Source organism: Leptosomus discolor, chromosome 5 (genome assembly GCF_034619465.1).
Source record: "Leptosomus discolor isolate bLepDis1 chromosome 5, bLepDis1.hap2, whole genome shotgun sequence".
Lineage (NCBI taxonomy): Eukaryota > Metazoa > Chordata > Aves > Leptosomiformes > Leptosomidae > Leptosomus > Leptosomus discolor.
Window position 1 is genome coordinate 24,458,961 of NC_141395.1, and position 14,091 is coordinate 24,473,051.

Consider the following 14,091-nt stretch of genomic DNA (forward strand, 5'->3'; position numbering starts at 1 on the left):
GTTGTGTATGGTCCGCAAAACGCTTTTCATGACAGCCTGCAGTATAAGCAAATAAAATTCATAGCTTTGAGCAACTATAGTTCATAAGCTGCATCTATTACTTCTATTACTTCTGTAATAGAGACTGAAGTTTGTTTCAGCTGATAAGCCAAAAGTGGAAATAAAGCAAAACAGACAACTTTCCAATGATGTGGACAGGACAGCTGACTCGAAGGACACTTGAAAACAGACGTTGCCCAAAGACGGGCCAGAACCCATTTCACCTTGGTATAGGTGGAAGCGGGGGGGCACCTCTTTCTTTTCGTCCAGAGCCACCTAAAAGAGAAAGAAAGTTTTTTGTGTTACTCCTTCTCCCTTCTTTTAAAGTGGGAGTTTACATCCAAGCCATTCATTCAGTAACTGGTGAACATTGTCTCATTTTCTTGCCTAGCTGTTTTACTAAAAGATCTTTGTAGCATTGCCGGTAAGTTTATTAAACAACATCAGAACTTCAAACAGTGTAAAAGAAAGTCTTTAATTAACGCTATCCCCAAATGTCCAGAAAGCATATGTGTTTTAGTCCTCTGTCCTCTTCTCAAACCAGACTGATAGCTCCTGTTAGCCTTACTATTTTTTGTGAACACTTACCTTCTCAGTGCTACTTGCAACACATGCAAATTTCAACGAAAATGGTAAGCTCTAAATACAGTAACATTTCAAAGCTCTTCATGTTTTTCCCTGTATGAAGATTTTCACTGCAAGCTCCTGAGACATAAAAAATTCATATAATACTTTGCCTTTCTTTGTGGAGTAATACAAATGGGTTGAAAGCTAAACAGGGCAAAGTGAAGGGTCAGAGACTAACAGGAATTTCTGCTCTAAACCAAAACCTCGTCATTTGGAAACAGGAGAGAGAGAAACATCTGAGTGTACAGATGATCACAGGATAACTATGAACCACCGATGTCACTGGTTGTGAAAGAAGTAAATTGATCCTTGGGTGTATCAGGCAAAATATCACTAATGAAGACAGGAAACATTTATGCTGCTGTAGAAGACAGGGCTGAGACCTGAACTGGAGTAGCATGTAACACTGATTGGAAAAGACAAAATCAAACTGAAATGTATACAGAAGCAACCCTGATGATCAGAGGACATTGCCTGGAAGCAGAGCGTGGTACATCCTGATTTAATGAGCACAGCAAAACGAAAGCTGAGAGGAGGATATGACTGTTGTCTTAAAAAACATTAGGGGTTTAACACACCAAGGAGGGAGGATAACTAAACTCAAGGATCACGTTGGCACAAGAGTAAAGGAGTTGTGCATGAATTTAGATGGGAAATGAGGAGGAAGTCCTAGGGGACTTTTTGGTTCTGTCTGCCTGTAGCAGAAGGGCTGACTATAACGGCAGAGGTGGTCTCTCACAGCACATGTTCCAACTTAAAAACCAAACAATTCCCCCCCCTCAAATACAAGTTTAAGAGGGCTTATGCCTGCGAATCTGCACTTAGATTTTTCTGTGTGGTGGGGAAGAGCGACCACGCTGTTAGTCTGAGAAGTTTTGAAACTGCAGCCATCCAGTCTCTTCCCCATCCACTCTGTTTTTAGGATGACACTTTGAAATTCCAACAGCAGAGGTGGAACAAACTTACCTCTACTTTCATTTCTTGCTAGTTTACTGGGATAACTTCTGTTCATGGGTACGTATGGCTCTGGAGGTGGCAAATCAGATATAGGATGAAAAGAAAATCTGCTTTCCCATTCATCTGAAAAAAATCCCATGCAATTTACTTGTTAGTTTTGTGACACGCCTTCAGGAAAGTAAATTGACGTTAACATCATGTCTAATACATGTTTTATATTGCAAAATGCATACATAGCTGAGTATTGAACCAGCATCCTATTGGGAAGTCAGGGAAGATGATACTTTCGGTTAGTTTGTGAATGAAAATTCTTATTAACTTTAACTGATCACTTAGCCAATCTATTGCAACATCACAGATCAGGAAAATGGCCATAATTCCACTGAAAAAAGTGCTGTGTTCACTTCCGTGTACAACAGATCTGCTTTTTTAACGCACACATGCATACATATATATGTGGAAATGCATGCTGTCTCCTACTTCAGAACAGTGTTTTGTTCCTGGGTATAGAATTTTCTGATATTCCTACTTTGTTGATATACAGAGCTCAAAAGCATCATTAAACGCACACTGACTTATAAGTGGTGTTTTTTCTTTCTTAATTTTTATACAGGAAAAAGAAAATTTGGGGCCATCATGATAAAATTTATGATGACAGAGAAACCTGTATGTAACTACTGTCAAAAATGGAAGGCTGCATCAGTTGAAACTATATTTCTTGAGACTACAGAGGTCCTATTGATGTACTTAATGAGTCTATAGGATTCTAAAGAATAAAGCAAGCTGATCAGCTTCTTCACTGAAATAACAGGAAATGTTTACAGAGCTTTGTTCTGCACTTGAATTTGGAGGTCCAAGGAAGAAAGTGTGGGCTATCTTCAACTTTGTCACTTCTTCACTTGGTTGCTTCAGGACTTTGCAACCATAACTTTCTTGCAATATTGTTATATTTTATTGCATAACGTAATGAACAGCTGAGTAAGTTTTGCCCAGCAGTTGTACATGTGGTATTTGCTGGGATCCAGTTTTTCTATGTTTACTCCCAATGGTTGCAATTAGAAACCAGTGTGTAAAGGAGCTGCAGGTTCTGAACACTGCAAATGACCTGTGTAGGAAAAAATGTGTCTGTGACCCACCTGCCTTATCTGATGTGTGAAGATGCTTCAAAAGCATGAGTTACAGTTTTGATTTCTGCTGGCTTTTTCTAACCTTACAAATGTCAGAAATACCAATTTTGGCCTTCCATAATTAGCTGAAATAGTTATCTCCTTTGCAAATAGAAAACAATTAAAAAGAAAAGCACAGTGAATCTTTAAAACGCAACAATCTTTAACCTCACCTTTTCAATAAACACCAGCAAAAAGAGAGGCACTTGACATTTTCAGCAGCGTTCTGACAATCTCTTCCCTCATCTGCTTTTCAGCTTTCAGTTTTTGAGTCATCGTTCTGACTTCCAAAGAGCCTTAGTGTAGCTACGGTTTGAATTCGTATCAAAGTCAGAACAATCCCCTTAGGCCTTACTTCTGTATTGTCGCAAAGCAAAGCACAGCGAACGCATTTCTTTTTTTCTGCCTATTTTTCCAAGAGTTATTTTGGAGACTGTATCGACGACTTTGCAGTTCTGCTCTATGTATGGCATAATACTCTGTTCTTACTTAACAGGGTACCCAAATGACACCCCTGTTGGTCAGAAATCAAAGGCCTGCACTACAAAAAAACCCTCTATCCCAAACCATTTTTGACACATTAAAGCCAAAAGCTGCTACACGGTCCCTATCAAAGGCAAACAACTGGAAGGATGACTTACCATCACCTGGATCCTGGAAGCCGTTTCTGACGGCTGATGAAGGTGGCGGTGGTGGCGGCGGTGCTGCCGAGCCTGGCCGGTCAGGGGGAAGTGGCGGTCGTGATCCACCTCTCTGGCCATCCAGCCCTGCCCGGGAGGGCAGCTGGGGAGTAGCGGGCAAAGCCCTTGAAGTGCTTCCATTTCTGCTTATGGGAGGAGGTGGTGGGAGGGGGCCTGGAGCAAGACAAGAGGCAAGCACACAAACACGTTTGCACCAGGGGTTATTCTGGCCAGTGGTAAAAGCCACTGCCTGCACTGCACAGCCTCCTGCTAACAAACCAGAGAGGATGGGCGGCCTTGGGACCCTTGGCCCTGAGGGGGAATAGCCCTCGGCACCAACTTCCCTGCTCTATGGGGCTCTCTTGGGAGTTGGTGCTGATTTGAAGAGTAGAGATCAGGGGAGCAGGGTATATCTAAATATAAATACACCTCAGTGCCTGTATTCCCACTTCCCTCAGCTACAGAAGCCTCTGTAGAGGTGCTGGTCCCTGAATCCACTTTTAAACCGCTCTAAATTATGTTGGCCACAAGGAGAAGTTACAGCTGGAATTCAGGCTACTGTGGAGGTCCGCACCATAGACCATTTCCTTTCCATGTACCGTTGCAAGGCAAGAGGACGTGTAGCAGAAGAGCTCTGCTACCCTCAGAGGCTCTTTTTCCATAGGGCTGGTCCCCTCTGGGTGTCACAGCCAGTGTCTGTGGTGGCACACAGGAGAGTTCAGCCCAGGAGTGGCAGCATTAAGCAGCAAGTCATCAGCTCCCTCATTTATAAATGTATGTGCTGCACGCCAGGTTTTTTGGTAGTTGGAGCATATCCACCTCCCGCTAAACTGGAAACAGACCTCACACGTAGACTGGCGTTCCCAGTGTCTGTGTATCTGAGTAACTGGCATGGTGACACGATGGGTCAAATATGAAGGCACAGCCCACATAACATGGGACCAGTGTTGTCCCAAGGGCAAGGGAAGGCTGCTTCTCTGAGAGGAGCTGGTAAATAAAGGTGAGAAAGCTGTTGCTGCCAGGGAGAGAGGTACCCACAGTTAGGACACGAGGAGACAAAGCAGAGGGTGTGGAGGACTATGCACGTTCAAAGGTCTTGCTACCCCTGTTTGGCACAGTTGGGCAACTGGCAATTATGTTCATTTATATGAAATGCTTCCTTGTCCTGATGAAATCTAGTTATAGACATGCATTTTGAAAAAGAGAGTAGGAGATATTGTGTCTCCAGCAACGAGCCTTGAAACATGCTTCAAGAAATATGCTGTACTTTGCGGGTTTGTTTTTTTCGTTTGTTTGGTTTGTTTTTTCCCATTTTTTCCCCCCTTCTTTTTTTATAAATTACTGAAGTTTGCCTTCAGGGAATGATTTCTAAGAATAAGAAGTATTTAACAACTTTCAGAATAGTTTTGCTTGCTCTCACTCTAAACCAACCTAAACCTCATAATCTAATATTGAACTGCTGTAGCATGTAAGTATTTATGTTTATAATTTATTGCTACAACTTCCTCCTACTTACTAAGCCAGCAGAAAGGTAGCACAGATTTGCTAAAACCATCTGCCCCAGAAAAGAATGAACCAGTAAAGCACTGGTGGAAGCAGAGGCCATCACAGAAGAAACTCTTGGAAGTGTCTGAATAATTCCAGGCACGCTCTGCAATTTTGATCCATGCTCCCAGTCAGATGTGACAAGATTCCTCTAATTTATTTACTGCAGGCTAGGCTGGCATTGTGCCGCTCTTTGGGCTGGCAACCAGCTCCACAGAGCAGGGTTTCGAGGCCAGTACTTTCTGTAGCTGCATGGCTACAGGTGCTGTGCTATAGGAGATCCAGGCTGGTTCAAGGAGCTGGAAAGCAACATGGATGGCTGTCGCCTGTGGGAGGTCCCATGACACTCATTTCTATTGTCCAGGCCTGCGCAGGTTTGACATGATTCCAGATTTTTATTCCAAAGGATGAATTGAAAGGCCACGCTGTGGAGCTTCCCAGCGTCGTCTTCTGTGCAATGCTTCTCCCTTCCTGATGCTACAGGGCCTGGCTGTTTATGTCTAATTCTCTCATCTCCAAAGGGAGAACCATCCAGTATTGAGAGATAAGTTCTTATGTAAAATTCTTAAAAGTTATGAATAATAGTTGCCACAGAGGACAAAGTATAGTATGAAATAACTCAAAGAAGACAATTCTACTTTTAGTCTTATTTGAAATCTGCATATGGTAAGTAACAACAGTTAGTCATGCTGTAACAACTGCCATTATATTTAAAAACTGTTGGCTGGGTCTTTTATTAAAATAATTTGTATTGGGCTGTAAGTGTTCGTGTCTCCCAACACGTAGGTCAGGCTCTGCAAACCTCCATTCACGAGAACGCCACCATTAACTCACACTGGTTGACTCAGGAAGGCAAATGCTGTCACCTACCAGAAGCTAGATAAAACAGCTTCTTTGCATCAAAGAACATAATGGGGAAACCCCCTGTTTGCAACACTTTTTAATTACAGTAATTATAATGAAAGCCGCTGAGATCTGCAAAAGCACACGTGAGCAGGCTGGTGATGCACAGTGGCTTTCCTTAAGCCACCGTGATGCCCATAAACCCTCACTTCCACCCGCTGAACCCCTCGTGCCCAACAGCACCGTTTGTCTCCTGTGCGAAGCCAGTGTGTGCCCGGCTGCGGCTGGCAGGGGAAGGTGCAGCCCCATGCTGCTTTGTGCTCCTACGGCCCTTCTGCGCATCGCACGTGGCGAAAATGCGACGCCCCGGCCGAAGCCATCCCACACTGCTCCTTCTGGGTCACATCGGGCCAAGCACCTGCAGGGCTGTATTGGGGCAGGACGGCTGAAGATTTTGGGCTACGCTCCAAGGGGCACGGCCAAAGCCACGGTTGGGCAATCCGAAACTTTCCCCTTTCCATCACCAATCGTCCCTGCATCGCACCGCGCCCATCTGTTCAAGCCCCTCAAACCCCCGGCTCCCTACCTGACCGGCTGGGGGGGTCTCTGACGGGCGGCGGCGGCCTCTCGCTGGGCGGGGGGGGCAAGGGTCCGGAGCGGCCACCCCCACCGCCGGGCGCCGAGGAGGACCCCAGCGAGATGTTCCTCTGGGGCAGCCGCGGCATCTCGTCGCTGCCGCCGGGGACAGGAGGGACGGGGGGCGGCCCCGGCCTGCTGGGGGGCGGGGGGGGCGCCGGGGCGCCGAGGGTGGGCCGGGGGACGGAGGGCACGGGCGGCTTGCTGTTCTGCGGCGGCGGCGGGGGCAGAGCTGCCTCCCGGGCGGCGGGCGGCCTGTGCCCGGCGGGGGGCGGCGGGGGCGGCGGCTTGTCCTCCGCCGGCCGGCCCGGGGTGGGCGGCAGCGGCGGCCGGCCGGAGAAGGGGGGCGCCGCGCTGGGGCCCGGCTGCCGGAGGGGCCCGGCCGTCCCCGTGCTCCGGCTGCCCGGGAACGGCGGGGGCGAGGGCCCCAGGCTGGGCTGCCGGCTCACGCTCGGTACCGGCGGCGACGCCCTGTTGTGCAGGCTGGAGGCGATGGGCCGGGGGGTGCTGGGCACCGGGGGCGGGACGGTCTCGGGCTTGGATCCGACGTCGGGCCTCGGCGGCGGCATGCGGCTCCTCTGCGGCTCGGGAGCGGGGGTTCGCGGCCCCGAGGGCGGCCCGGGGAAGCGCGGCGGGCCGCTCGGCGGAGAGAAGGGCTTGGCGGCCGCGGGGCGGCCTACGGGCGGCAGGGCGGGCGGGCGGCCTCCCCCGGCATCTGCGGACACAGGAGAGGGCGTCAGCGTCCATCGGACAGGGGTTTCGCTCGGCGATTTCCTACCGGGCTGCGCCCTAAGGCCCTGCAGACGCTAAGAGGGTCAGCCCCGCCTGGGGCACGCAAGCCTTCAGGGCCTGGCACCCAGAACAGCCAGCAGCAGTTGTGACAGCCCTGGGGAGCTGCTGCAGGTAACGCTCATGAGGGACGACTCGTCAGAGGCCAGAGCGGCCACAACATAACACAACCCGTGCAGCCATCGCACAGCAAGCAAGAGCAGGGGGAGGGAAGAAGTGGCAAAGAACAAGTATTTGATACTATCAACCTGAAAGCGAAGAAATCTTAGCTTTTGAATGATACTTAACAACAGCAGTCTCGCAAAAGGTGCTTTTCAGCCTTTTCTAGTAGCTATTATCTAAGGATGTACTTGTGCACGTCAGGAAGCAGGCAGCCAGCCTTGCAGTCAAAGAAGTACTGTTCTGTGATGCCAGGAACTTTTGTATGAATAAAAATTCCCAAAATAGACTGTGACACAATAGAAAATACCAGATCCGAGAGACTATTTTGAACACATATATACTGAAAAATTACGTTAGTCTGTAAAATACGTAAGGTTCGTTACACCCTACAATCCCCATTGCCTAGCCCTCCTTCAACAAGAGTCAAGTCTTACGTCCTTAACCTTACAAAGCCTACTGGCCCCAGATCTTCATTTCAAGGGGTGTGAGGCTTCAGGCAGCTGTTTTGCCAGCCAGAAGGATACAGTGCATGCCCCAGAGAAGCCTCCAACTGCAGTGTGCGTACCAGCCACCTGGTATGCCTCATGCACTCCCTAAGTGGTAAATAATGCCATTGCGGAGCTGATACAGACGTACTTTCCATTTGGAAAGTAGATCCTTTTTCCTGGTGCACAAGCGAAAATTAATTTTGAATCCTCTTATGCTCCCCTCTGGTCCTGCACACCCACAGCTAAGGGAGGACCTAGTCTGCCTGACTGTACTTTGCAGGTAGCAATTCAACATTGCTGATATCTTCAGTTTTCATCAATAACTACGAGGATAGGTGGAAAGAGGAGTCTCACTTCTCCCTTACAAAACCTAGTACTCAGAATAAAACAAGATTCAATATGAAAATTACATTTCCTAAGAGCCTAAGATATTTGAAGACTTTTTCAATCCCAGCAGATAATTTATTGCAGTGCTATAAAGGTTTTAAGCAATGTCATTTACTTTTTCACACTGGAACTGCAAGGTCTTTCTTACCAGCATCTCGACTTGCAGCAGATCTGAGCTTTGGCATTCCTGCTTGAAAAAGGCCTCCAAGGCCAGGTGGTCCGCCACCACTGAAGCTGCCACTGCTGCCACCACCAAAACCTCCGCTGCTGCCACCGCCACCTCCTCCTCCTCCAAAGCCACCACCGCCGCCACCTCCACTGAGTCCTTTGGGTTCTGTTGGGAAAAAAGTCCCTCACGTTAGGCAGAGAAGCGAGACATTCTGGAAAGTCATCTCTTTCATTAGAGCTGGGGAAAAATGGATGAGCTTTCAAAATACACAAGTCCTTGTTCAGGTTGGATCATCACAGCTACCATCACCACCACTATTGCACCATGGAAGAGGTGGTGCAATAAACATAGCCACTGTGTTTTATTAAGCCATCACTTTCCTTTAGTCTGCTCTGGACTGGAAAGCAGAGAAATAGTGACTATAGAGAATTTGGAACTGAGCATGGATGAGACCTCTGAGAGTATCTTTGTAACTGCTTCCCATTTCTTCATACCTTTGCTCTCTTATCCTTCCCCTCCACTTCTCCATAAGCAAACCAAGGTACAGGGCAATCTCATGGGAAATGAGGAAGGAAGGAGGAAGACAGAGGTGTCCTTCCTCTTGGACATGTCTCTGGTGATCACTTCTGGGAATGCTCAGAACTCTGTCACTATTGACGATGTTGCAACATATTTACTTACTTAAAGTCTAGTGGGGGGAAGAGGTTTCCTTACTGATTGCTTTCCTGGAGGTCCAGAAATGCAGTGACAGGATCATTAGCTGCTAATTTTTCAAATAGGCCGGGGTTATTTATCAGCCCCCCAACCTTCTCTCCCATTTCTCTCTAATGTCAATATTACTTCTGTGACAATACTGACATGCTAAACGTAAAAGGAAAGTGTTTCCACAACTACAAATATAGGGAAGAGCCCTATTCAGAGCATCGCTGCAAAATGAGTAGGCCCACAGGTTGGGATACCTGTGGAGACTGGCTCCCAGATGACAGGCTATATGGCTGAGGATCAATTGCTTAATTTCTTGGCATTTTGATTTTCACAACTTTGGGTGGGTAAAAATTTCACTAACTTAAAGTAATTAAAATCTGTGGATGAAAATCACTTCTAATAATCCCACCTAGTAAAAAGAAGGGAGAATGTGTTCATGGCGGAATGTTTCACATCATCCTTCTCTTTTCTTAAGCACATTAGCTCAGTTCAGCTCTGACTCACATAGGGTGTGAACCTCTGGAGAAATGCTGCTACTATGGTTTAGTCTTTCATCATGATTTGTTAATTCATGTAAACAAGATAATAGGCTGCATCATTTATAATATTTTTTAACTTTAATCCCCTTAATGCTTTTCTCCACTCATTACAATAGCTAGAACATATAACTGTGCTTTCAGAGATTAAATACTCAAGTGTTTAATAACTAAGTACCTGGCCAACTGCAGGGCTATATCTATTTTTTTTATTATTCTTATTTGGTCACACTCCTTTGGGCATTTCCTTCTTTCCTCACCATCTTCCTATCACAGTCTAGCCTTTAATTGCATGGCCAGGTCTGGACTGAGTTTTATGACATTTGTTAATCAGTCTGTACAAGTGTTCTCTCTCCCTAGGCAATGAACACTGATCCTCTGATGTAGCAAGCCCTTGCTCCTCGCTCTTCTCCTGTTTCTGTTCTGTCTTCCTGACACTTTTGCTGCACGGGCTTTTTCAGCCTTCTCTCAGCACCTGCAGCACAGCTGGATGGAGACCACAGCAGCAGCACAGCTGGATGGAGACCTTGTCTCCATTCAGGTAAGTGGAGGTGCTGCCTTGTGCCAGAGCACTGCCGGGCAGGCTGAGCAACAAGGCTCAGCCAAAAAGATAACATCCCTGAGTCACTCCAGGAGTGGCAAAACTGCGTGCAGCAGAGTGACACACAGGTGGGGCTGTGGCTCCTGGCTCTGGTTTTGCTTTAAGTAGTACTGGGGCCATTAACAAGCTGATGGTGTCATGCCAGGGGTGCTTTTATTTTTATACTGTCTATGCAAAAGTCGAGTCTGAAATTCCACTTTATTCTCTGTGCTCTCCTCAGTCCTGAGAGGGGTTTTGTTTGCCAGATCTGCTGCAGCTCCTCAGCAGAGGTCCTAGTATGGTTTGCAAATTTGCTCATTTGATGATTTAAGCAAATGAGAAAATTAACTGCTTTATGAGAATAAGCAAACAAATTAACACTCACATTTCACAAGCAGTACGCGATTTCTCAGCTGACTTAATCCAGGATGAACAGAATTTATTTTTATGCGTGCCAACTTCTGGCATTTTATTTCACCTGCTTTTCTCATGGCTGTTCATATGACGATATATAAAATAATTTTCTGCATTCAAGTGTGTAGAACCATTCACGCATACAGAAACTCCAACATGCAGAATCATACTTACTGTCTAGAATCGGAGCACTTCTGTCGTTAGTAACAGTCTTCTTTAGCTTTTTTCCTTTGGTAATATCAGATAATAGAGCATTTCGCCCTGCTTGTTCTGACCTGCTTAGGGATGGCTTTTCAGTATTTGCCTGCAAAATAAAATTAAAAATAAGGAGGCAAAATAAACTTCAGCTTCTAGCTACAAAGTTCTGCTCAAATATGGTAGTTACTTGAGACCTCAATTTCTGTTTTAACAACACTGGAGTGGGTAGCGTGCCACACCTGGTTTTGTGGATAATGTTATAGGTAGCTGGCCTTGTTACTGGCTTGAGGCACCAAACACTGCTGCTATTCTAACCCACACTATTCACTGGAAACAGGACACTTCTATGTGAATTCACATTTTTTACACTCAAGATTTAGAGTCTGATTTTTTTAAAGCCAGGACATATCTGTGGCAAATTATCATTTTTGGAGACTGAACAAGAACAGGCTACACACATAATTTGATTACACAAAAAAGTGGACATTCTTGAAAGTTGTAGTGAAAACTCCTAATATACAAATTCTGGATAAATAAGAAGAAAGATGGAGCTTTATCTACTAGTTTAGTTTTGATACTTTAAAATGGCAATCAGCACTTCAACAATGTAGACCTCTTCAGGTAGACCCAATAAAACCTTTAAATGCATGAAGTTTGTCTCAATGGTCCTCTCTTTTTATGTTTTGGTGACAGAGTTTTTCAAGGAAGAACCAAAAAAACTCCCAGCATACACATATATGTACACACACACACACACACGCATGTATATGTGATTTTTTCGTCTAGGAAATGGTGGTTCCTGAAAAGCTTTCTAACTTATCATATCAGCTTTACAGAAATTTCCTCAAAGGTGGTGAGAGTTGCTATGGGGGGACCAAGCACAGAGTCCATATCTTGCTTGTGGTGGAAAATGAGGGAAAGACTCTTCAGTGGCACAGCCCAATCTATCTGTTTAACCAGTTAGGGTTTTGCTATGAAGATACCTAAGTACTTTGCAACGGCATTTCAAGAAGCCTTTTCTTCCTTGTCAGTGGGGTGACTGGCTGTTGGGGCAAACACAGCACAAGTTCTATTCCAGCTTAGGCTGATTTAAGTCAAGTCCAATGTAGTCTCACCCACCATGCTGTGCCAGCAGTAGATCCAGTGCGCTGATACCACAGGCTGGCTGAGGGAGCTGTGCTGGCTAAGAACTATCCTTACCAAATTTAGATAATAAGATTGATTTTTTCCAGCTTGGGTCATGTAAATACTAGAGTAGAACAAGGGAGAAGGTGGGAGAATGTAGCTGGAGAAAGGCAAGGACAGAGCAAGACTTCAATGCCCCTGACTTAGACAAGCTGTTGAGGAGCTGTGCCTCTCCACCCAGGATCCCTACACCAGATCAAACCACCACTGTGGGACGAAGAGGAGGATGGAGAGTCAACATGGCTAGTGACATCCATATGGGCACTGGAAGGGAGTGGAAGTGATGGTCATTCTTAGAGGATCAGTCATCAACAGTAAACAAAATGTCAGCGAGCTTTCCTCAAATGTCACGCATACCCTCATCCACGCCTCAGTGCCTCTGGAGTCCTGTTCAATATGACAAGCAGGAACAGAGGTACATTTACTTCGTGTAAAACTTACCAAGGCCAGTGTTGGGGGTGGGGGTGGAGCTGGAGGGGGAGGCACAGGCATGGTGGAAGGCTGAGCTCAGTCTGGTCTTGCTAAGAAACCTGCACAGCAAAACAAAGAAACACACAAGGCCCAGAGATTAATTAATCTTAATAAACAGATTTCTACTCAGTTGAAAAACATCCTTGCAGCTAACATTTATCTACTACATTTTCTAAGTCTAAATAATCTGTAAAAAGCACTTTGTGTTTCATTGTATGGAAACCAGCTGCATCCTTAAACGGGGGCTCCCTACGTGGTGCCATACAAACTCATAGACATACATATCCAGTTTTACACACATGGCATGCATTGCTATGGCATTTACACATGCAACCCATGCATCGCTATGGCAACGCACAGAAATGCAGTAACAAAATTGAACTCTGTTTAATCCAACAATCTTGTGCCTGTGGAAGTACTTCAGTACCATCACCCCTTACTTCAAGAAGGCATCATCTCTTTATGATCATAGAAAGAGATGTTGACCTTTTAAAGCCCTTAAATTGCTGGAAGATTCCCCGTCCCCCCCATTATTATGGGTAGGGTGGAACAGCAGAGCTCTAGGAAAGACTCATGCTTCTTCCTTTGTCCCTGCTTACTCTGAAGACTCTAAGCTCCATCGTCACCTCTGAATGCACCTTCCTTCTCCTCAGGAACAGCGCACACACAGTCATGCTCTGCGCTCTTTCCTAGAGGAGAAAGAGCAAGCAGGCAGCTCAGTCTCTTAGCTGCAGGCTGCTACAGAGGGAAAAGCCTGGCTGCCAATGCTCAGCCTTCCCCAAGCTTCCCTGCTGGAGACCAGGCTCCTGCTTTTCCTCACCCCAAGCAGAACTTCCAACCTAGGGCAATCCTAGAAGAGTCACACCTGAGATGTAGAACTTCATTGCAACAAAAATATTAAATGAAAAAAAAAAGAAACGACAAGCATCAAAGAGGTTTTTTCAAGTCACAATGGCTTTTTTCGGTGTCATTTTGGCATACTGCCTACCGGAACTGGGCCTATCGGAGGCTCCAGGGCTTTTCTAATGGTGCTATGGCACTTCATGCACGTGCTTTGCACTTGCCCATTCACCTGAGCCAGCTTTAGTAATAGTGATTTGCCACTGCTTACATTATGTTTGTACAAGACAGGTACACATAGTGGGAACAGGAATAAGGGTTATTCTCCAGACAACCCCAGGCTGACAGCTGAGGTCCCCAGGGCAGTTATTTACAAGAATACAGAGCTCTTACTTTCTGAAGTCACTTAATTGTTTTTTGATAAAACCAAGGAGAACTGTAATAGCACAGTATCTGCCAAATCAACTTCATGATAGGTACAGTACCCTTTACAGTTTAAATGAACATTAGGAAAATGTCCTGGATAGAACAAAATGGCATTTGCAGCAAGGGTTTGGGGTGAGTCATCACCTACAAAGTCTGTAATGGCTCTGAGATGATCCATGATATATGTGTGAGAAAAAAAAATGGTTAAAGTATAAACAGATTTATCTCCTTAGATACTCATGCTTCGA

At 46.0% G+C, this 14,091-nt stretch overlaps 1 protein-coding gene across 2 annotated transcripts; it reads right to left on the bottom strand.

Annotated features, from left to right (window-relative positions):
- Positions 1-259: 259 nt before the first annotated feature.
- On the bottom strand, positions 260-12,598 carry WIPF1 (WAS/WASL interacting protein family member 1). 2 transcript variants are annotated; one of them, XM_086465943.1, is made up of 7 exons: positions 12,548-12,598; positions 10,898-11,027; positions 8,468-8,653; positions 6,444-7,208; positions 3,431-3,643; positions 1,633-1,746; positions 260-315 (listed from the first exon to the last, which is right to left on the bottom strand). In XM_086465943.1, exons 1-7 carry the CDS (start codon positions 12,596-12,598, stop codon positions 260-262), a joined length of 1,515 nt encoding a protein of 504 aa, XP_086322069.1. The 2 variants fall into 2 exon arrangements, with proteins under 2 accessions (XP_086322069.1, XP_086322070.1); XM_086465944.1 differs by lacking the exon at positions 8,468-8,653 and having other exon boundaries at positions 6,444-7,008; positions 10,899-11,027.
- Between the last annotated feature and the right edge of the window lie 1,493 nt (positions 12,599-14,091).

Bases quoted from the DNA above. Each gene is read 5' to 3' on its own strand.
- WIPF1 (XM_086465943.1), bottom strand. From the start codon at position 12,598: ATGCCTGTGCCTCCCCCTCCAGCTCCACCCCCACCCCCAACACTGGCC. The intron at 8,654-10,897 runs GTAAGTATGATT...TTTTCCCAACAG, and splicing joins AAGTGCTCCGATTCTAGACA to AACCCAAAGGACTCAGTGGA. The intron at 316-1,632 runs GTAAGTTTGTTC...TTTCTCTTTTAG, and splicing joins AGCAAGAAATGAAAGTAGAG to GTGGCTCTGGACGAAAAGAA.